Consider the following 22,793-nt stretch of genomic DNA (forward strand, 5'->3'; position numbering starts at 1 on the left):
ACATCCACAGTTTGTAACACCTATTTCTCTAGTTGACAGACATTTATTACAAAATGAAATCTTTAGGATTTCCACTTTTAAGCCCCACATCTTACTAAATGAAGTGAAAAATCCACAAAACGTTATGAGAAACTGTCTGTCCCTCAGTGGAGCAAGACTAAGCATGATGCAGACACTCACAGTGTTGATTTCTGATGAATGACTCACTAGAAGCATCCCACTGTGTCACCCAGCCCACTCTCTTTCACTGCACTCTTGCCCCTTTTCTCCCTCATTGACAAAACCATTGTTGTCTTTACTCCACAACTAAAAGCCAACCACTGTGCAGCACACACTACCTGTGCTTTCACACGCAGGTCCTCTTATTCTGACACAAAAGGAACAAAATATTGGTAACAATTACTGACAACAATTTGCCAAATATGATGTTTACAACACTGTGTAATTTATGGTATTACTTTTGTACAAAGAGGGGACTACACTCAGTGTTTTATTTTTCATAGGTAGTTTTTAGTATAGTGAAAAAAGGACAACCTCCTTAAATGCCGTGTAAACATGCTACTTCTGCAGAACAGTAGACTTACTGTCATTCTAATCTAGTTAGGTAAGGATAGAGGATAGAAGCCTTTGTTTTCTTTTTTCATTGTATTTTATGTATAGTGGTAATAAAATACTAAAATGTTGTTTATTTGTTGGTATTAATTATATTATTGATCAGATCAATCAGTTCTGTAACTGCTTGTTTGTTTGCTTCATAATGTTACAGATACTTAATTCCTCTTTTTCAAGTTTCATTTTCTCATGTGGCTGTACTGTCTAATATCAGGTTTCATATCACCCACTCCCTCGGTTAACGATCCGGTCAGTATGTTACCATAGAGCTGAATAATAAGGGTTAAGTATGGCTCCAAATAAGTGCTAAATCTATGAATTATCATGGAAAATATCTAAGTAGAATGGCTCTACAGGTGCCCTTTTATGTACATTAAGTATTTATATCTATGATTATGAGTTGTCACATTATAATCATAGTAATGCCTGAATCTGTTAAATATTATTTCTGAGCTGAAAGTCACTTTGTATAATGATTATTATGACAGTCACTCAACATACTGAGGCCAAATTAGTCATAACATAGCTTTTATATGTATCAATGTATTTTCATAAAGATGTGTGTGATCCTAAATGTGTGAGAGCTGTGTTTTGGTTGGTTCATGTCTCCACAGCTCCTGCTGCAATGGGCGTGAACGTTGGGTCATGTTTTAGTTGCCCAGCAGAGTTGGTTTGTGTTCACTCCTGCCCCCCTGTGGGTAAAGTACCCACTTCAGATAGTGAGTTTTGTGTATCTGGCACCAAGGTTAGTCATTAACCTTGTCTTCTCAGTCACTCAGGACACCGGGGGGAGGAAGGCGGACAGCACTCTCACCGAGGTATGCTGCCGCCCAGTCGCCACATCTTACCATGGGCGACTGCAACCACTGCGCACCGGAGCGGGCTTTATCCATAGAGGACGACGTTACGGTGGTGTTTCATAAAGTTGACAGCCATGACAAAAACAGCAGCGGCGGCGGCTACGAGCGAGGGGGGCGCAGCGCCGACGGAGGGACAGCAGAGGAGAGGATTCACCTGCGAAGTCACGCGTCATTGGGTTACGATGATGAGAATGATGATGATGCCGAGAAGGAGGAAGCGAGAAAACGCGAAAATTCACTGGAAGGCGGCGAGAAGGAAACGCTGTGCCTGCCGGCGTTTTGCGTCAGAGGCAAGCACGCATCCCGAGAAGAGAGCGCACGTGAAGGTAGAAGAGCGCACGCACTTAGTTAACAAGTGATCGATAAGTGTTCACCACCTTCACATCAGTCCCGACAACTTTGTGATTGGGGAGGGAGATGCGTAAATGAAGTGAGAAACCGCAGGAGAGCCAATCACTTCCTGTATAGCCTCACGTTATACAACGTCATGTATCAGTGAAAACAGATATCACGTGTATTAGCCGGGATGTAGTCAGTGGAAAACACGTTCACACTCTTTTTCTTAATTTCAATGGTCACAGTTTTAACGAAGTGTAAAGAAATCAACATTTAGTGGATATATAATAGCGTTCCCAGCACAGTAGCTTGGTTGCTATGTGTGGAGCCTCTGTGATAGGCTGCTGTAAGCCAGCCTAACATTTTCCATTATCCTTTAAGAGGATGGATGACTGTGCTCTGTTACTGTAACAGGGTCATCTGTATGCTTTTGCCATCACATCCCACTAACAAATAAGATATTGATTTTAATTTGTGTCAAAATATACAGATGGCTCCTATATTGATCTTTTGTGAAATTTGGGTGTTTAAATACGATGTAACTACATTGTTTGTCCAGCAAAGTCTGTTCTGACTCATCCATCCATGTCATGCTAAGAAACTCAATACTGTATATGACAAAGAGAGTTCTGCGCACCTGAGGTAGCCTCTGGGTGAAAGCTAATCTCTACAAACATATCAGTGTGTTGCTCCACAGAAAGAGTTCGACACTGCACCACAGTCTTTGGGAAATCTTTTGTTTGTGGTTTTTGTAACACAGGCCACATAGAGTTCAATAACATACTCTCAGCTTTACTGTTCCATCCTCCAGTTGGTGAATCTGCAAAATAAACAATTCTTATCTCTCCCCTCACCCTCACCTTCTGTTCTTTGGCCTCTATTTTTTCCCCACTACAGGTACAGAGAAACCACCGAGATGTCCAGGTCTGGGTTTGTTCTATGCTTTCCTGTCCACAGTGTTCTTCTCCATCATTTCCCTTTTGGTGAAAACTATCCAGGGAATCCACGCCATAGAGATCAGCGCCATACGCTGCTTCTTCCAGATGCTTTTTGTTGCACCTTTACTCATCTACCACAAGTAAGTATGACAATAAAGGTAATACAAAAAGTTATTTAGCAAACAATTTATTTGTTGATTAGATTAAGGTAAAAACAGTGATGTACTTTTGTGTTCATGACTTCATCCAGTTTATAATTTTAAAGCCATAATAAGGCAGTTTTAGACACTTTCAGCTACTGTCAGGTAATCCACCAGCTTGTTAAACTTGATTCCTAAAGACTACCACTGGCGTTCATGTCCATCTATTCATCCCATCATTCCGTCAGCTCCATCTCTGCATCCATTCATCACTGTCATTCCACATTCAATCTATCTAATTCTTAAGCCATTTGTCATTCCTCAGTCGTCTGTGATGCCACTCAGATTTTCAGCATCCAGCCTCTTTAAAAAAATCAATCCATTCATGCAGCCATCCATTCATCCATCATCCTCATATCTCTGCTCCTCCAGGACAGGGTTCCTCGGTCCCAGAGATAAACGTATATACCTGGTGCTTCGAGGTTTCATTGGTTCCAATGCCATGATCCTGCTCTTCTATGCAGTTCAGCAGATGCCGCTGGCAGACGCCACAGTCATCATGTTCAGGTGAAAGCTGCTACAAGCTCAATGGATATACCAACACTGCAAATACACTCTAAGCTCCTTGAATTGTATAACTGTCACCTTTTATGTCTGTGCCAACAATACCTATGGCCAGAGGCATTATCTCGTCAGGCTGATCGTGCCTCTGTACATATGGACTAACACACCGTCATCTCATGCTCTGATCTCTCTGTCTTTCTTTCTCTGACACTCTCTCTTTCATTGACCTCTCAGTAATCCAGTCTTTACCTCCCTCCTGGCTTGGATCTTCCTGAAGGAGAAATGTACCCTCTGGGACTGTCTCTTCACTGTTTTCACTATTGCCGGAGTCATCCTCATTGCCCGGCCACCGTTCCTTTTTGGCGAGCGTCTCCGTGGCATCGAGGGCAACTACGCTAGCCACATCAAAGGGACCATTGCTGCCTTTGCAGGTGATGCGATTACCAATTTGTTTGACCATACTGAGTGGGCAGAATTCACCTCCAGGTCAGGATTATTGTGGCATCCAGGAGAATGAAGTGCTATATAGCCTTCCTGGACAGTTGGGTCAGCTGGGAGACACACTCTTTCCATTGTCATAGTTTTTTTTCTGAGGGGGTCATCCAGGGTTCTTGGAGTCTCTAATGACAATAGAACATTTGATGTCTGTAATTATGCCTTTAAACCAAAAGCAAAGTGGAAAAATTGTGCACAAAAGGCAATTATTTTTTTAGTGGACTGCTTCTGTGCTCACCTCAACAGCTTTGACAGACATAATACAGTTAATTCCAGTGATGTTTTCTAAAAACAATGAAATTGGTATTTTGGCATAGACAGGAGGTAGATGTTAAGATGCTAGTTTTACTTCTGGAAGTGTATTTGAAGTAGGCACATCATATTTTGCTATGAATGTATTCACTTCTTCAGATTGATGTATTTATTTTGTCCTATTCCCTGATTTATAGGAGCAATTGGAGCTGCTTTTACATTTGTTGTTCTTCGCAAGATGGGAAAGAGTGTCCACTACTACCTCTCTGTTTGGTATTACGCTGTCATCGGTTTAATCGAATGCCTCATCACTGTATCCGTCCTTGGGGAATGGAAACTGCCGTTCTGTGGCCGTGATCGCTGGATGCTGATGTTGATTGCTGTCCTGGGCATTGCTGGCCAGACCTTCCTCACAAAGGCCCTGCAGATTGAGAAGGCTGGACCTGTGGCACTGATGAGGACTGTAGATGTGGTGCTGGCGTTCATCTTCCAGTTCATTTTCTTTAACCGTGCACCGACTTTGTGGAGCCTTGGAGGGGCGCTGTGCATAGTGGTGAGCACCAGCGGAATAGCACTTAGAAAGTGGTATACCAACTCTCGCAAGAGCTGAAAAGAAGAAAAAGCAACATTTATTATTTTAGTATTTCTATTTACCATTACCTTTTTGACTATCATACGTTCTTGATTTACTCTGTACTTTACTCGTTATTTACAAAACCTGTGAGGAAGCTTAAGCTCTTTGGAGAGTTAAAAGCAGAAATGGAAAGACCCGATTTATTAGGGGTCAGTTATGAACTTGACAGTTTGAAACTTAACATTATGTACATCATGTACATGTTGATTCTCCAAGAGTCAACTTATCATATACATTTAAAAATGTAAAATGTAAAATATATACGGGATAGATGAGAAAAAAATTGAATGAAATAGTTTAACAAAGAATACCCATAGACCTATTTTTCTTGGCTTTAACCTTATAGAAATGCCAAAGCTTGACTGAGATGGGACTATTCATACCGCATTACATTAGAATACAGGTGTCCATAGCCAACAATGCTATTTACATCTAGCAGATGTCCAACCTGGAACAGGGGATGAAGGGGCCACTGTACAGCTGTAGGTGTAAACAGCAGTGACCGTTCTCATCTCACTCCAAGTTTATTTCCATGTAGTTAAATTAGTGACAATGCAATAATGCATCATCTGCTCCAACTAATGGAAAAGTAATGCTACACACATAGTGCTATAATCCCCTTAATGCACACATTTTATGACCTGTGTTTTAAAGACATTCCAAACCTTTGAGTCACCATAAATACTGTATAAAAAGCAGTTTTTGCTTTAAAACAGGGTCATGCTGTGTGTTTCTCTCAGGGATTTATCACCCGTTTGTATTGCCCACATCACCACCTTCAGTTTTTTTAAACATTATCTTTAAAGTGCCTTACAGAGAACTCCAACCTCCAGCTTCCCCTAATTTGGCTGCTCACTTACCAGCATTTTGTCCTGAGCAGATCTGAAATCCTGGAAATGCACATACTAAGTATAAATATAAACTACAGAGATAATGGCGAGATCACAGGTGTACCAAAACAAAAGCATCAAATTAGTCATCTCTAAAAATATCTTGCAAATAACCTCACACTTTGATGTGTTATTCACAGTATGTCTCTGCATGGGGGCATGTGTGATGAACCTGCCACTACAATTCATCAAATCAGGTGATGCACAGCTGTGCAGTCACTCATGTGATAATAGCTTCCTGAATTAGTTCAAGACCTAAAGCAGAATAATGAAAGCAGATAATGAAGTGCAAGCGTGACCGAAAACTGTCATTTGTTATTCTTGTGCCAAGTCAAAGATGTCTGTCGTCACCTTGTGGCTAACCAATAATAGGTTTTATCTTGTGTGTGTATTTAGGTGGTGAAACTGGATAAGTTAAGATCCTAACAAAAAGAGTCTTAACACACATTTCAGTGTCATAAAGCAGGAAGATATAGGTTGTTCTGTTACAATCACTACTCTCTGTTTTCCTTTGATGCCTATAGCCCGCCTTGTTTACCACTAAATATGGGCATCTAGCACAGCTGCCTGTATGTTCTGTGTTTGTATCTGATATAGTAAACGGTACTGTGTTTAAAGCACTTATCCGGGACTGATGAAGTCATAGTGCTCCTCTAGTCCTCTGTTTGGCATAGTTTAATTGGGTGCAATACAGCTAGAAAAGGAGAGCAATTAGTGCTGCTAGACTTCCATTTAATATCCTGCAGTTTCTTCTTTGCTGTTTTTCACACACTCCTGTTTCTGTTCTTGTTTAACCTGTTAATAACAGTGTCAGCACAGCTGCAGTTAGATTTACTCCCCACACAGTAAATCACTAATAAGCAGCAGATAACTGAGGTTGCACATTATAGGTTTATGTAATGTAAAGCGATCAGTGGAAGCTGAAAAAGGAGACACTCTCTGAGACGGACCTGGGAGTTTGCTGTGGTTTTGAATTCATCACATCTGTGCACAAACAAACTACTGAAATTACATTTTATTGTCAGTGAAAGAAAATATCAGGTCGGGAGATACTGATCCCCTCTTTGGTTCAAAGAGGTAGAACTTAATGATTAAACTGCACCTTGCAAAATAATCTCTGAGGTATACAAAGTGATGCACCGATCATGAGTGACATAATAAATTTACCCCTCTATTAAAGGCACTGTGCCATTATTAATAACTGCGGCTGTCATGGCAGAAGCTCATTAGTTGGATTTGCTTTCATGTTTAATTTATTCCTCAGAATATTAGTTTAGTTGACTTGAATGCTGGTAGTGTAAGCACAATGTGTTGTATTTCCATTGATGGTGAGGTAAACAGTCTCAGGACTTACTGTATAAGCCTTATAAACCTACTAAAGCTGTTTAAGGGTTTTTATACTATGCTTTAAAACTTTTTATTTCACTGTATTGCAATACATCGACACACAGATATATGTGTTTTTTCTGCATAGTGATGGAAAATATTTAGTATATTATCATTTAATAATAAATTCTATATGAATTGATAGTTTGTGTTGTGTGGTGTCTTGCCTGACTATACCAGCTTTATTGGCTCCCTGTTCTGCTGTCACACCTGAACACATAACTTGAGAATCCTTGAAATCGTGTGTAAATATGGATGAAACTTGTGGAACACACTCGAGTGTGTAGAGACTGTACATACAGCATTGTCTAAAAGCCAGTGGTATTGTTTCCCTAATGACTCAATAGATGACAATGGTACAAACCAGGCTATAGCCACACAGAACCTTTTAACAAACCACTGAGTCAGGTAGCTACTACTCAGAATAGTACCTGGCTGAGTGGACTGTAGTCATTGTGTATTTGTGTTCATACTGTGCCTTTGTGTTTATTTCTCTCTTTTTTGTTGTTTTTTTTTTGTGTGCTGTTCATACAGAATGACTGTCACATTGTGTCACTGTATGACCCATATTTTACAAAAGCAAAGGCTTCCAAAGAGGGATCTGCACGAGTTTGTGGAGCTGAGCAAGTTTTTATGGGATTTTTCTTGAGCTAAACGCCAAGCTAAGTGAAGTGTGGAAAAGGCTGAGGAAGAACAGAGTAGCTCTTTGTTGCCAGGGGTAATAACTTGAGAGTAAAGGGACATTAAGTGCCACCTACAGTTTGAGTGCTACATCTGTTCTTTTATGTTCCCCATCTATTTCTATCAGCCTCACAGTGTGTTGTTTCATTTGTGCCTGGGGTGAGTTTGAAGGAGAATTATACAGGGTTTTTAAAACATGCTTGTGTGGCAGCTGTATGGGGGATTATGGAAATAATTTCTAGTCAATAACCTTTGTGATATTTCTGTTACTAGTCATTTAAAAAAAAGTTTGGGCCCTCTAGTTCTGGGTGGTTATAGCTGCTGTCTAACTCCTGGTGACCTGCTCTGTTCTTGTGTTTTTAGTATTATTTTTTCTGCTATACAGCAACATATTCTTGCATGTGTAATATACCGTTTCTGACAGCAGAGGGAGACTTGCTCTCAAATGCATCTTCACCAATGATGTCACCTGAAACTACGAGTAGTTCTAGTTGTGTCAGTCACAGAGATTAGTTAAGGTGACTATTGTGCAAAAATATGACTGTGATTTGGAAGAGGAAGTGAAGGTTACACCCTCAGATAAGGTGTGTGCACAAGAGTGTAGCAAAATCCTGTGTTATCACTATGTTTACATTACTTGTCAATATACGCTCCATCAGATGCGCCTGCATGTGTAAATAGGATGTGTAATAGATCTGAAACATAAAAAGGCAGGTTCTTATGTCAAATCCTTAGATCTACTTCTTCTTTTAGGTCATGTTACTTACATCTCATTAATAGAGTGAATTTGAGCAGGAGAGCGATGCCACAGACCTGACATCGGAAGGCTTGTTAGGTGATTTCTCTGCAGGCACATTGTAAAATCCAAGAATGTCAGATGATACTGGAAACGCCTCCTTCCATCTCCTACCTTTTTTTCTCCTTTTAATTAGGGAGCAGGGGAATCCCAACGGGTTGCACGTTCCTGGGTGGAGGAGAGTTGGAGGAATGGAAGGGTTGCACATTCCTGACAGATGGCATAAGACTTCCCATCAGTGGAGCATGAGGGATTTGGAAAATAATCCCTCATTTTCCAAGTTGAAATAAATGCAGTTATAGGCTGAGAAGTGGAAAAGGGCATCTCTCTCTCTCTCTCTTTAAAGCACGTGCTTCTGTGGTCTAGGGAGTGGGACGGCCTAACAAACCATTCTACTTTCACAGCATTACATTAAAGCAATAGTGCAACCAAGTGAGCATCATTTTTGCTGTGCAAGATGTTGATGTTCTTGTTATACTTGTTATACTATACTATCTGCTGAATGAACCCATTTCATACAGACCTCTGTCTGATTCAGCTGAGGTAAGATAATTATGGACAGACTGAGACTGACAAGGTGTCTCAGTGGAAAGCAATCTGTAGGCCTACTAACATAACTCGGTCAAGCTGTGTGCTCAAAAGTTCTGTAAATGCTCCTTTAAGTAATTCAAGTCGCCTAACATTAACTCTCTTTTTTTGGCTAATAAGCATTTCAATATATAGGACATGCTGCATAAACGACTATGGTGAGAAATTGTTGCCAGACATTCCAATGTAGTGACACACACTAACACTCACACAGTACTAGCCTGCAGAGCCGCGCTTTATTGTCCTCCTGTCCGCGGCTCAGTTGTAAACTGAAAGAAAAGGCGGTGCTGCCTTCGCGTGCAATCGAATATATTGTAATTGTGCTTAATGTGTTTTAAAAACAGCCACGGCATTAAAAAACATTATTAAATACATATAAGCTCAGTCTGTTACATAACACGAGAGAATGTTGTCACAGTGACACTTCTGTAAAGCAAGTATCCGTGGATGTACAGTATTACGGTGTGCACCTGAAGGCATCACGGCGGAGAGCAATTTCCCATCGCTGCACGAGCTGCTGCTGCATCAACTGTCTGCGCGAGTCAGTTGAACTTAGCAGAACGTGCGCTGAACGAAGCCTCACGCGGGGTTCCAGCGGACCCAGGTGGCTTTGTGGAGAGTTCTGGGGGTAAGTTTGCGTCGCACTTTGCTCCAGCTGTCACCTCAGAACAACTTTACACAACTTGTCAGGAGTTGCACGAGAGTTTAGGGCGCTAGCGGGTTGTTTGTAAAGTTGCTCGCGGTTTGTGGGCTTCCCAGTCAGCTCAGTGGTAAACTGTATTCACTTGGCTCTGGTAGCTGCAAGAAAGGTTAAAGAAATGTCTGAGTGTTACAAGAGAAACACATAAGCTTGCTACTAAAGCTGCCATTAACATGTATTTAAAAGGTGAGTGGGCATGCTAGCCCATTTGGTTTGACAGGTGAGTTCACTGTTAACCTGGGGAATAGTGACAATTATTTGTTGTTTTTTGGGGTATGTTATGTTCTTTTAAAGTAAAAGATTATTCAGCAAACAAAAGAGAAACTGCTCAAATGAATCGAACCCAGATCAGAATCAGTCCTACAGAATGGCAGGAATTCAAACCTGGTGTGCTGTGCACAGACACATGGTATGTTAGGAAAATAAACAGACTCCATATGACAGTCTGCCACACAGGCCCATATTTACAGTGTAAAGTGAACAGGCCATAGGGAAAATAAAACACAGTTTATGGTAAATAAACATTGGTAAGTTGCCAATGTTGTTGGTTTGTTATTGTTATTTTTAACAACAATTGTTTCTGGAACCTGTAAGGTGCATTATGTTGAGAGGAGTTTAAATTACATAGCCTAAAGTCTTAGACAGCCAGAATAATAACAACATTTTTCTGTTGAATAAATCAAAAGTAAACCTAAACACAACTAAAACTGAAGTTTACAACTTCATGGTAGGAGGATCTGTTGAAGAATTGTTAGTACCTGGGTCTTTAAAAATTAGAAGCTTGAAATCTAATGGGAACAACCAATATAATGGTTGACATTTTTTTTGTATACTTCGATTTTTTTTCCCCAGGTTGATACCTATTTGCAATATTCATATTTACTCAACTTTCGGTCAGCGTGTGTATCAACGTTATGGTATGTAGGAGCAGCTTGAGTAAAGGATGGGACACAGGTCAGACTTGTTTCTAACATTTCTCTGCATCCTCACTTCCAGAAAATGCCTCCCACATGCGTTGCCTTCCAGACGTTGCTTTGATGCTATCAGTGTTTATAGTGTTTGACTCTGGAAGAGTGTTAAATGCCACTGTGTGTGTTGCATTTTGCAACATGAACCCGGCTAACTTGTATGACTTTGACAAAAGGTCAAATGGCGATAGTAGACAAATGTGTCCAAGCATCTTCACACATGACAGGTCATGCATTATGTTACAGTGTTTTTCTTGTGAAGATTTGTCAGTGAAGGAAGGTGACCTGGTCATGTTGTGTGTGTGTGTGTGTGTGTGTCATTTACTATTGGAAAAGATGCCAGCAGCATGCAGTTATGGGAGGAACAGCGAGGCAGTGTGATGCTCTGGACAGTGTTCTGCCGGGAGTCATAAGGATGTTTTGACACATACCAACTACCTACAAATCATTTTAAATTTACTTAAACAGTGTCACTGAGCTGGGCAGTGGTTGTGTTACCTGCTTTAGGCAAAAGACTTTGCAAATCGTGCCCACAGCTTCATCCTTGTTTGCATTACTGTGTCAGCTTATATTGTGTATGTCTTTAAGGCATTTTTAAGCACCCCAAGCTTTGTGTGTTTTCTGTTTGTTCGAAGAATTATTTGTTAGGGTATATTTTATTTCCTGTTTAGGAAAGTCTTTTTATACTCTCACAGTTATATCTGTACTATTTTTAAAGTGCAGGATCTTGTCTTGCACAGAAGTGTGAACATGAGCAGTAGTAAGCAAAGATAAAAAACTTCTGAACAATGCAATTACTGTATGTAATGATCCAGAAATACAAGCCAAATTCCTCACTGCATTATTCAAACCACTTTTCCACCAGCTCAGACATGACTCTGAAGTGAACTTAGGTTGACTAGGTCTTGTGTGGGCAATTGGGAATTGATTGATTGATTTATTGTGCCCAAAATTAAAACAATACAGGGATAACAGAGAGAACTGGACAGTAAAGGTTTTGCATTAAATTGTAACCATGGCTTACATTTGTTATGCATCTACTGCACTTCTTCTGTAGATATACACACAAACACACACATGGCATTGCTTTTTAGGCTCAGCAGCCCCTACTTCTGAGTCATCTTTTATTCTGCCTTTGTAACGAGAGCATGCTTACACTCCACACACACACACACACACACTTGCACACGCGTGCAATCATCCACTGCGAAAACAGTCTCTCCTTGAGTCACCCCTCCTTCTCTCTGCTGTTACACCGATGTACACACTAACAGATATATACACACACAGAGCACCCCTCTCTCTCTATTTTTCTGTGCAGTTTCCACTGGCGTCTCTCACTTCCCAGCCTTCTAATCAAAGCCATATGTTCTCCAGATCCCTTGCATGAAAAGTCTTGTGTGCTTCCAGTGAAATCAGCCTCTTATTTGCTGACAGAGGGAGTCATTGTTTGAATGAAAGCTAACCTGCAAAAAAAATTGCAGGTAGATCTTTCATCATATCACTTTTTTTACCCCTTTATTGTCATCACGTTCTGCCTCTTTGCTATGGCAACTTGATTTTACAAAAACTGCTAACTGGGGGGCAGTTTTCTCTGACCTAGATCCCTGATATCTCTGATTCCCTGCAGCTCTTGTGGCTTCTTTGAGTAAAGCTACCATTAATCAAAGATGTTTGAATCCATAGCAATGATAAATTTCAGTCTGTGGGTTTACATTACCTGTACAAATGGATAGCAGTGGCAAATATTAGAATGCCATATTCCAACAACCAGGCACACTAGAGGTAGTACAGGGCTTGAATTCTTCTAATGAGAGAGGTCGCATCCTGTTTATCTGTTTATGGATAGAGTACAGTTTTCTGTCCAAGATTTCTTCTCTGAAATTTACAGGGCTGCTGTCAGAAAGCAGTTTTCCATCGGTTCTTACCCACTTGGGCTTTAGGTTTTTTGCCCAGTGTTGGCTAGGTTCAACACTTCTTGTTTGGGCCAGATCAGACTTTTTGAAAGTTGTTTAAGCTTGAATGATGTTAAAATGCTGAAGTGACTGGTTAATAAACACAATATGGTTTGTGATAGCTGAGAAATATTTAATAATATTAGTTCATTTTTTGATGAGTTTGTGGAAACTTCTCTGCCAGCAGTTGTTTTGACTGTAATGCAAAACTGTAAGTTGAACAACTCGCGTAACTTTATGTTTATTTGAGGGAATTTTCTTTTGAACTTTCTATGCATAGGTCTTTTCACTGCATGGTTACGTTTGTTAGTTTCTTTTCAATTGTGCAGACTTAAAGGAATGTGATTCTATTGTAGTCATATGATGTGTCTTTTCTTCTCTGGCCCCCTGTGTAAGGAGGAGGGGGTTCAGAATGCATTATACTGAAGATTTAAAGGCAGCTGTTCATTTTCTGTTATTGGATCATGGATAAAACTGAACAACATAGTTTTTACATGGACGTCAAATCTGTGTCAAGAGCTTCATGAAAGTTTTTCTTTATTACCCTAAGAGGTCTTCTTGCTCTCAGTGCCATATTTGTGACTAAGAGGTAATCTGCTGCTGGTAACACCAGTAGAAGCGTCACCCTATTGTACTCCCAGGGCCTTTTATTCTATCACCTCTGCACAACAAAAGGGGATTCCTTCTCTCCCTGACCTCCTTGTTATGCTGGTGGAATGTTAAAGATCCAAAACTAAATCTTAGTGTGAAGTATTTAGTGGAGTATTTTGGAGGCTCAGGAGGATAAGTGGCATTTTAGCTCTTTTTTTGCATTTATACATTTTCCATGTTATTTACTGCAGAGTAAATGACATGGAAAATATTCTGGAAAATATTCTGCTGGGCAGAATAAAGTAAGAATAAATAATTGTTCATGTCAAGTTTAAGAGTCTCTGCCAGTCGTTGCTGTCTACCTCACTGATTGGGCTTCACTTTCCTGTACTCCATGTGAGGGTGGATCTAATCACATACCAGGCTGTGAGTCATCATTTGGATGAGTGGTGAAATAATCCCTCATGAATGAACATAAGAAAAAAGGCTTTTATGCGAGAGTGAACCCCACCCCCCTCCCCTTTTTGAGGGAGTAAACAATTATTTAGGCCAAGGGTTCAAAACCGTTCCAGCCCTGAGACTCATTAAAACAGAGTGTTTCTCCTTTGGACTGACCACCCACATTAGAGGCATTAGTGCTGAAATCCACAATTTCCATAATTTGCTTTTTACATAACTTACTTTAAACCGTCAGGTATAGTTATGACCTTTGCTCTGTCATTTTCCTCAGAGTTTTTCCTTATCAATTGCTAATGCAAATACACACCATGTTATTTTGAAATAAAGATGAAGAAATATCTGAGGCACACTCACAAATAAAAACCATCTGATTCTGATTTTATCAGAGCTTCCAGAGGTGCTGAGATCATACCGCATTGCTTTCATCAACATGGGTTACACTGTATTGCAGCATGGGAAATGCTGGATCTTATTGGACAGAGCCATATGCAGAAGACATGCAGACAGCTGTCTGTCCTCATTTCATCAGGGTGTATGGTGGTCTGGTTTACGTTGAAGAGTTTTCCTTTGCTTCTGTATAGAAATCTTTTAAAACAATTATCACAGCCCCATACTTAAACTAAATTATCATTTATCCTAAAAACTTAGATATACAGTACCTCATTATAATAGAAGTCGACCTTTGATTGGCTGCTGCTTGGTGTTGGTGTGGGAGGCCCATCCCTTATATTGTTTGTTGGCTCTCTCGCTCGCTGTCTCTGTCACACACACACAAACAGCGTTTCATTCTTTCTCTCTGTCTTTCATTCAGCTGATGACCAGATAGTAAACAGGAATCCTGATACACCTGGAAAACCTGGAGTATTAGATTGAAAGAAACACTTTTCTGGACCAACATTGAATGTAAGTATTACCAAAAAATTATAACACAAATATATAATTTGAATGTCATTGAAATATAAGCTTCATGCTGTGATTTTCATTCCAAGTATTGGACAATATTATATATAATATGGCAAGTGAAATGGAAGTGATTGAGTATTTTCTTGGTCATTGCACTTGTCACTCTGTGTGACCTGATTTCCTGTGTGTGGGTGTGTATGTGTGTCTGTCTGCATTTTTAGCCTTAGGCTGAGATTTAGCCTGGAAGAGCAATTTGCTTTCCCGGCCAGGGTCACAGTTCAGCTGATAGCAAGAGCTACTTTGAACAGTATTTTGTGTGTGCATGTGTGATTGTTTTCCAAGTGTAGAAATGTAATCATTATCACTAAACTGAAAGTTTAGTGTGTCTTTTGAGTTAATCACGTAGCAGGTCTGTTTTGTAGATGTGGTGCTAAGAAGTATTTATATTGCATTTCATCTGCTATCTCTGTGAACTACAACTAATAAATGCAGTCACGAGGCAAGATTTGTACTGCACGTATACTGTAAGCACTATGTGGAAATGTTATCCCATTGCTAATTTCAGAGTGATTTTTAAATTAGCTTGATGGCAAACACAGCTGTCCTTTGCACATTGCTTCAGGATTTTAAGCTACAGGCTTGAGTAACCAAACTGTTATCCTAGCACTATCCTGCTGACCTGTAATAGGACTGGTTCATGCCCTAACATGCGTTAAAGTTACCCTCATATGACATCTGCACTCACAACAACATACTTTAAGTAGATCTCCTGTAGATTTGAAAGCATTGCACTTTTTTACCCATTTCTTTTTTCATTACAGGTGTTGCCATAGTTTGCCATGCTGTGGTTAGTCACCTTGCTGTTCTACACTACACCCAGGGCGTTCACATACATGATCTGTGATTTTTAGGCAATTAGTAATAACTGTTATATTGATGTTCTGCAGAAATATTGGAGTATTATTGTGGTATAAGATGTATTTATCACTTTGAATGTAAAGTCTTTAGTTATGATGCAGTGCCAGAAAGTTAAAGTTTCATATCTGACAACAGTAACACAGATTCTGGAGAGAGATAAAGTGATACACCTTGTTGGACCTGTTAGTAGACTATGAGGTGAAATCTGTTTTGCTGGAGATTGAAGTGAAGAGGAAGTTGTCATTGTGAGAGCTGGCCAATGATAACTGTAAAATGACCTGATTTTGATTGGCTCAACCACATTGTAGATATGAAATGTTGCTTCATTCTGTCATTTGTCAGTAGGTGAAAGGCCCTTAAGTGTTCCCGTTGAAAACAATGTAGCCAGACAGGTGCTCATATGTTGCAATTCCACTCTAGAGGTTCAGGACTATTTCCTATATAGTTCAACTTGCCATTTGTATATTAAAGATAGAGGAGAAATTCAACCAGGAGACATTTAACCAGGGTTGATATGTTGTTAAAGGTAAATATTATGAAAAACACATGGTCATAAAACCGGTCACGCCTGATATCTTTGATCGGGTTTATGACAGGCTACAAAACTTGTTTCTTCAGGCTTCCTAGACTCTATATTAGGGTTGGTGTACTGTTAAATGTGATGCTAGATACAGCTAGTGTTTTTTTATTTTATATAAAAAAAGTATTATTAATAGAGCCCACAACAACAATCACAATGTCTCCTAATCAGTGCAGGTTTTTTTGTTTTTAAAACCTGTGTAATGTTGAATTCAGTTGATTGATCATAACTTCATGCGTGGAACAGTGTTCTGGCATTGAAAGAACTGAGAGTAAATCAAACAATGATATCTTTAAATGTTCGAATGTTATCTTTGTTGGTGCTGACATGATTGTTGTTTTAGTTTGTGATCTCACAGAAGTCCAGCTACTCCATGAGGTAAAGATGTCACTGCTGGCTTATGAATGGAGCACTTGTCTGTTTCATCCCTTTGGCTGCAGTTATGTCTGTTTGACTGTAGCACCAAGCCTTGAAAAGCGTCTGCACACATCCAGCATAGACACCTTGATATGCGTTTGTCTGTGTTTCTCTCTCCCACTAACACAGACACACACACACACACACACTAAATGTGTAGCTGGTCTTCTCTCTGTGAGTCGGCCCCACATTCCAACTGTAGCCCACACATTTTGGCAGGGAACTGAGGGCTGTGGTCACTCTAATTATAAGGTTTTAGGCACTAGATTTTGGTTTTATTCATCGTTTGCCACCATCCAGTACCACACAATTAGTATGCCTACATGTTGTGGCTGAATGTGTCTATTGGGGATGTGTTTCATAATAGTTGGGCAGATTTCTCTCCTGGTCAGCTCTGATTCACTTGATTACCCCTGTGCTAAATTCATTCAGGCATTTTTTTTGCAGGTAATGTGGAACAAAAACTCTTTATTTGTTATAGACTTTGAAAAATGATGCCAGCCATAAAATGGACTGTTCAGTTTCATAGGCATGGCTGTTAGAACCGTGGATGTAGATCAGTCCAATTTTTTTTTTAGTTCCTGGCAGTCTTTTGAGTTTGCATAATGTCTTTTTAAAACAGTATGTGCATTCATTCGAAGGCAACAGTGTTGTATTTCAAGAATATTGGACTATTTCAAAAGTGCTGTGAAAGTTGCAAGTAGAAATCATGAAGATAAAGAAAACCGGGTGCATTTGTATGCTCAGGAAAGTGTGAAGGCTTTTATGATGATGTTAATATTAATTTGAGATATCATTAAAACAACATTACTAAAGAAAAAGTGCTTCAGAAACTTTTTATAGAGATTGCAAGCCTAAAATCATAAAATAAGAGTTGGTTCCTCTTTGTTTTTCAGGGCCTGCAAGTGGACAACTATGCCACAAATACGTGGCCAGGTTCAGGCAGAGCTTGTGCACACAAGGACCTGCATGGCCTTGTAAGCTGTGACTGTAACTGCACTATCAAGGAAATTCCTCAGTCCTCCAGGGTCAACTCGGTGGGTTCTCTATCTGCTGGTTTGTACAGCTGCACAAGCTTCTGTTTCCACAACACACATACACAGAGCACACTGTATAGACATGCTGTCTTAGTCATTCAGGAGGTTGCATGAGATCACACTGCAGTGAAAAATTAAATTGCTATTGAAGGGAATTTGTGGCTAATTTGGTTGATCTTATCTAAGTTAGTAACATGCTATGACAGTTGACTAAAATAATACATCTGTTGGTATTGATGAAATTATGGAAGCTACACAATTAACAGTGGTTAGTCAATGCTTAGTTGCCCCTTTGTATCTTTTTTTGGTCCATCAAAATCTAAAGATATTCAGTTTACATTATGTATTGACAAATAAGCACTACCTTTTTAAAAATAGACTGCTGGAAGCAGTTTCTGACAAAACAAAATGAGAATTTCTTCTTAATGTGATCATCAACTGTAAAATGCTTTTTTTTATTAAAAAAACAGCAACAAGGCAAAGGACAAAGCAGGACACCATAGAGAGACACGATGGCCACTGAGGAAAATCAGACACAAATAAGGCCTGCAGTAGTGGCTCAGCACACTTCACCTCCATCCACTGGGAGTAGACCTGGTAGAGAGACCAAACATCCAAATAATGGACAGGAAACATGGCGAGGCTCTGACCCGTTCTGGCATTCAAAACAGCGGAGCAGCCCCTCCCTCCTCTTATATAGGAAATTGTCGTGTGACAGTGGAAAAGGGACAATTTTGGATGAAGAATACGAATGCTTTCATTATAGCTCAAAAGTCCTGAGTACTGAACCTGAGCTGTCGACTGCCAAGAATACTGAAGGAAAAACTCCAGAACCAGGGAAATGTTCAGAGGGATGTTTGTGCCAGCTGAACACCTATGGAGACAGTGTGGATGCAGGCAAAAGGCAGAGCACCCACTATGGCTGCACCCTGTCTAGCCTTTACACTAGTCAAATCACCTACTGTGATAGCCATAGCCCTAGATCCAGTCCAAGCCCCAGTTCGAGCCCTGTGAACAGTCCCCGTCCATCTTGCCCTCACAAGAGACACATCCGTCGTGGCAGCCTGCCTGTGTCCATGCTGGCTTTCCACAAGGTAATAATGCAAAGATAAGCCATTCAAATATTGTTGTGTTTACACTGTAATATTTAATGAGATCTCTTTTCAGGCACTAAATAGTACATTGTTTTTCTATGTTTTCTGCTTCTAGACATCTCCTTGCCTCTCTTCTCGAGGCAGCCCATCGAGTGAACCCAGCTCCTTGGTGTCATCTCCCTGCAGTTCCCCTCTCGCCAGCCACCGCCAGTATCCACAAAATGGACACATTCAACGGCACCGCCACAAGGATGGATACTCAAGTTTAGAGAGGCTCAACAGAAAGCCACGGGTCAACAAATGCTCTTTGGAGAAACTATTCCTTCAACGGACATCTCTTGAAACCATCGCAACAACCCTGGGGCATGATGATGGATTGTGTTCAGGAGGGACCAGGAGCTGCAGCAGAGGAGGCAGCAGCAGTGACGAGGGGGAAGGAGAGGCCACCTTGGATAACCCAGAGTTTGTAAGGAATCGTAAAGAACGTTCCACTGTCCTGGTGAGGCGGTTCTTCAGGAATAATCAGAAGGTATGTACAGGAAAGATTCCATTTCTGGAAACAATCTCAGTGGTCTTCTTTACTGACAGAATAAATGAGAATTGTTAAATACTCTCCTTTCTTTCTGTAAGGTGACCAAGTCAGTGTGCACTGGAACCAGAGCAATTGTGAGAACACTGCCTTCTTGGCACATCTCAGACGATGTCTGGATGCTTGTTGTTCATCACAGATTCTGGATTCCTAGCAAGAAGGATGTAATGCTAGTATTAATCCATGGTGGTGGAGGAGAAGAAGTCAGGTGCTGCAGAGAGATGCTACGTTTTGTTGGACTTAAGCTACCAAAGGTAAGAGAGCGAGTACCTGAAAGACTGTATTGTATAAAAAGTATTGTTGATTAAGTGCCATCACAACAGCAATGCTGTGTTATTATCCTTTTTGTCTTTCCCTCTGTCACAAGAAATAGCTCAAGTGGCATATGGGAATATGACGATGATTGATTCTTGTTCCAGTGGAGAAAAATTGTTTTTGGTTTTTGTTTTCCTCTGTTTGGGTTGAAATGCCCAAATGCACGAAAGATGAATAATTTGTTCAAGGAACATGTTAATAGGCCCTGTAACACACACACACACACACACACACACACACACACACACACACACACACTAAAATACACATACACACAGGCTCTTTGTTCAGGGTAGGCCTCTGCTGCGGAAAAATGATTTATTCTCTGTTAGTTCTGCTCCCCATATTACTGACAGACTGAAAGACTGAGCATTCTGTGTGTATTTGTGTGTGATTACACACAAGTGTAAATGGCCTGAGCAGAGTTGGCATCTGCATTAAAGTGAGAGCCATGGAAATTGGAGAGATGAATGAAGTTGGGAAGAAATAGTTTTAAGAAAAGAGGGAGAGACATTACTGTGTTGTTATCAAGTTTCCAAGCATTTCACAAACATTGCCAGTAAACATCAGGAGAATTTAAAGCTTATCCCTACCCTTTCAATAGGAGGTGATTAGTAATAAGTCATGCTTTTCAGTTTTATAGGTGCAAACTCCATGTGGGGAGTGGGAAGCAGCAGCATCACACAGGATGCTCTTCTGTTGTTTTTTTTCTTATCTTATCCCTACTCTTCCTGTAAAAACTCAAAACACATGGAGACTGGGAGCCAGTGCCCTGAAGACACATAACCACTGAATTACACAAGAATGGGTTTGTTATATTCAGTGCTTAATAGCATATAATACTGTTTTCTGCTATGTAAAAATGCACGACACGAAAAAAAAAATACATGACACAATTGTTAATTGCTTCGCAGGCTAGCACTCCACCACATTTGCAGGCATTGCCATGTTAACTGCAGCATGATGTAATTTCCAGGGTCGCCCACACAGCCACTTGGCCATGTATAATAATAATTTGGATGTTACAACGGTTGATGGGACAAAAAAAGTAAGAGTTTGGACACTAAATTCTCCAAAATTAGTCTTAATTTTGCACTTTGAAGGCACATGAATGTGCATGTGACTGCATGTTTTTTATGTATTACCTTTTTCATAATGGGATTCTGACATGTGCACTGTAATGCATGTGTGTGCATAATGTGGATGGATATGTACGATTCAGACATAGCCACAACAGAGCCAAGTACTGTCTAAAGTTTCTCACATTTTATGGGGGGGGGGGGGGGGGGCTTGTACACTCCAACCATAAAAACACACACACACAAGCTCATGTGCAGGCAGCAGTGTGGTTACTGACTTTGCCAAAGTGTTTTTATGACTCCTTTGCGGTCCTAGAAATACAGGCTGACTTAATTCCAGAGAGAGCTCTTTTAATAATAAGCCCATTGAAAATGCGGGAGTGGCCAGCACTTGCCCTGTCAAAACATCATTGGAGTTCCTCCAGTAAGGGGTCACCAGAGTCAGACAACACTTGAGTAGCAGTTAATGAGTAGGGTTGTAGAAAAGTTGTCACCAATATCATAAAAACTAGTCACAGTCACAAATGCACAGTTGCAAACAAAAAGAGTCGCCATGAAAAACTGAAAAATACATTTGAGTCAGAATCTTGAATATAGTGCGTAGTCTAGTTTTTCATACAGTACACACATGTGCAGATATTGTGGTACCCATGCATACACATACCGGTAGTGATCTTTTTTGGTACACAGGCCTTCTGTGTGGGTCGTTTAAACCTGACTCTGCAGTAATCACATTGAGGAGTTTTCTGGAGATATTCTGTGGCTGTGTGTGTTTATTGCTACAACTAATGAAGCGAGCCAAAGAACACAGGATTATATGAAGGAGGGATTGTAACAGTGACAGAGAGAGAGAGAGGGAAAGAGAGAGAGAGATAGAGGGAGAGAGAGAGAGTAAAAAGAAGAGTAATGTGCCAGCAAAGAGGGAGAAAATGAGATTTTAACAGTGGAAAAAGAAGAAAATCCACCATGGAAGAAAAGTGAGGAACATTGGTGGTGGGGAAGGGGGTTGTTTCAGAGGGAATAAAGAGAGGAAGCAAAAAGAAAGTTTAGACTGTAAACTAGGCCATGAACTTGAATGTTTTGCATACATTTTTAATGTAATTAACATGTAAATCCTGCTTCTGTTTTTGCTAGCAGCAAGCACAAAATGATAGCACATTCCATAGAACAAGAAGCTGCTCCATTTAAACAAAAAAATCTGACTTTTTTCAGGTATTCAATCACTCCATTCTGAAGGCAGCTGACTGGGCATAAATGATGCTTATACAAAATTTAACACACAACAACACACACATTTAGCAGAAAAATTATATATTGTGCCCACTGTGCCAGTTGTTTTTACTCCTTTGTATCAGTGATATCTACTCAGAAAGCTTCCTACACTTTCCAAAATAGTTTTTTTCCACTAAATTCCAGTGAAGTTTAAACCATGATCGGGAAGTGTTTCATTTTGTTTTAACTATGAGACACACATTCATGCACACACCTGGTGTAGGGATCAAACACTCTCTGAAACCAGAAGCATTTTATTGTTTGCCTTTGTGGAGTCTACCCATTAAATCCTGCTGAGTCCTTTCATTTAACTGAAATTGATGTCAGGCTAAGTGGCAAGTGTCCATTTCCGTAAATACATGAGCAGTTTGGTGCTGACAGGGAATGGAGCTGTGGATGCTTCTAAATTTGTCTTTTTTCCCCATTACTGAGGATGCAAGTTTTTTTTTCAGGATCAGAACCCTCTAGAGATGCTTTATGCTTTCCTGTCTTGTCATAAGTAGACTTACAGCTAGAATGTTGCAAGCTCGACTACAGAAATATCTGTGGTGGGAAAGAACATTAAAATTGTCTGTGCTGTTGGCGCAGAGCAACTTAAACCTGATGAACAATTTCAGTTCACTCCTTGGGGGACACTCATCAGCAATACAACTTGTATTTTCTTATTCAGTTATTAACCATTTATACAGATCATAACCAAGATGAGGCCCAGTCTTACACATTTCATTTTCCGTTGCACCCCAC

The 22,793-nt window shown here is 40.2% G+C and overlaps 2 protein-coding genes across 10 annotated transcripts in view; both read left to right on the top strand.

Annotated features, from left to right (window-relative positions):
* The first annotated feature begins 1,309 nt into the window (after positions 1–1,309).
* On the top strand, positions 1,310–7,249 carry slc35g1 (solute carrier family 35 member G1). The gene is made up of 5 exons (XM_028432154.1): positions 1,310–1,798; positions 2,706–2,886; positions 3,319–3,453; positions 3,685–3,881; positions 4,395–7,249. The coding sequence occupies exons 1-5, from the start codon at positions 1,462–1,464 to the stop codon at positions 4,805–4,807; spliced, it is 1,263 nt and encodes a 420-aa protein (XP_028287955.1). The 5' UTR covers positions 1,310–1,461; the 3' UTR covers positions 4,808–7,249.
* A 2,447-nt stretch (positions 7,250–9,696) lies between these two features.
* Positions 9,697–22,793, top strand: part of plce1 (phospholipase C, epsilon 1) — a 55,335-nt gene continuing 42,238 nt past the window's right edge. For 7 of the 9 annotated variants that reach the window (XM_028430294.1, XM_028430298.1, XM_028430297.1 and 4 more), the window contains exons 1-6: positions 9,697–9,800; positions 14,657–14,748; positions 17,560–17,700; positions 18,171–18,794; positions 18,910–19,323; positions 19,425–19,637. In XM_028430294.1, the coding sequence (XP_028286095.1) occupies positions 18,213–18,794; positions 18,910–19,323; positions 19,425–19,637 (1,209 nt within the window). In that variant the 5' untranslated portion in view covers positions 9,697–9,800; positions 14,657–14,748; positions 17,560–17,700; positions 18,171–18,212. Of the gene's footprint in view, positions 9,801–14,656; positions 14,749–17,559; positions 17,720–18,170; positions 18,795–18,909; positions 19,324–19,424; positions 19,638–22,793 lie in introns of all 9 variants that reach the window. The other 2 variants (XM_028430296.1, XM_028430295.1) reach the window with 2 other exon arrangements.

The sequence above is a fragment of the Parambassis ranga genome, chromosome 19, assembly GCF_900634625.1.
Source record: "Parambassis ranga chromosome 19, fParRan2.1, whole genome shotgun sequence".
Lineage (NCBI taxonomy): Eukaryota > Metazoa > Chordata > Actinopteri > Ambassidae > Parambassis > Parambassis ranga.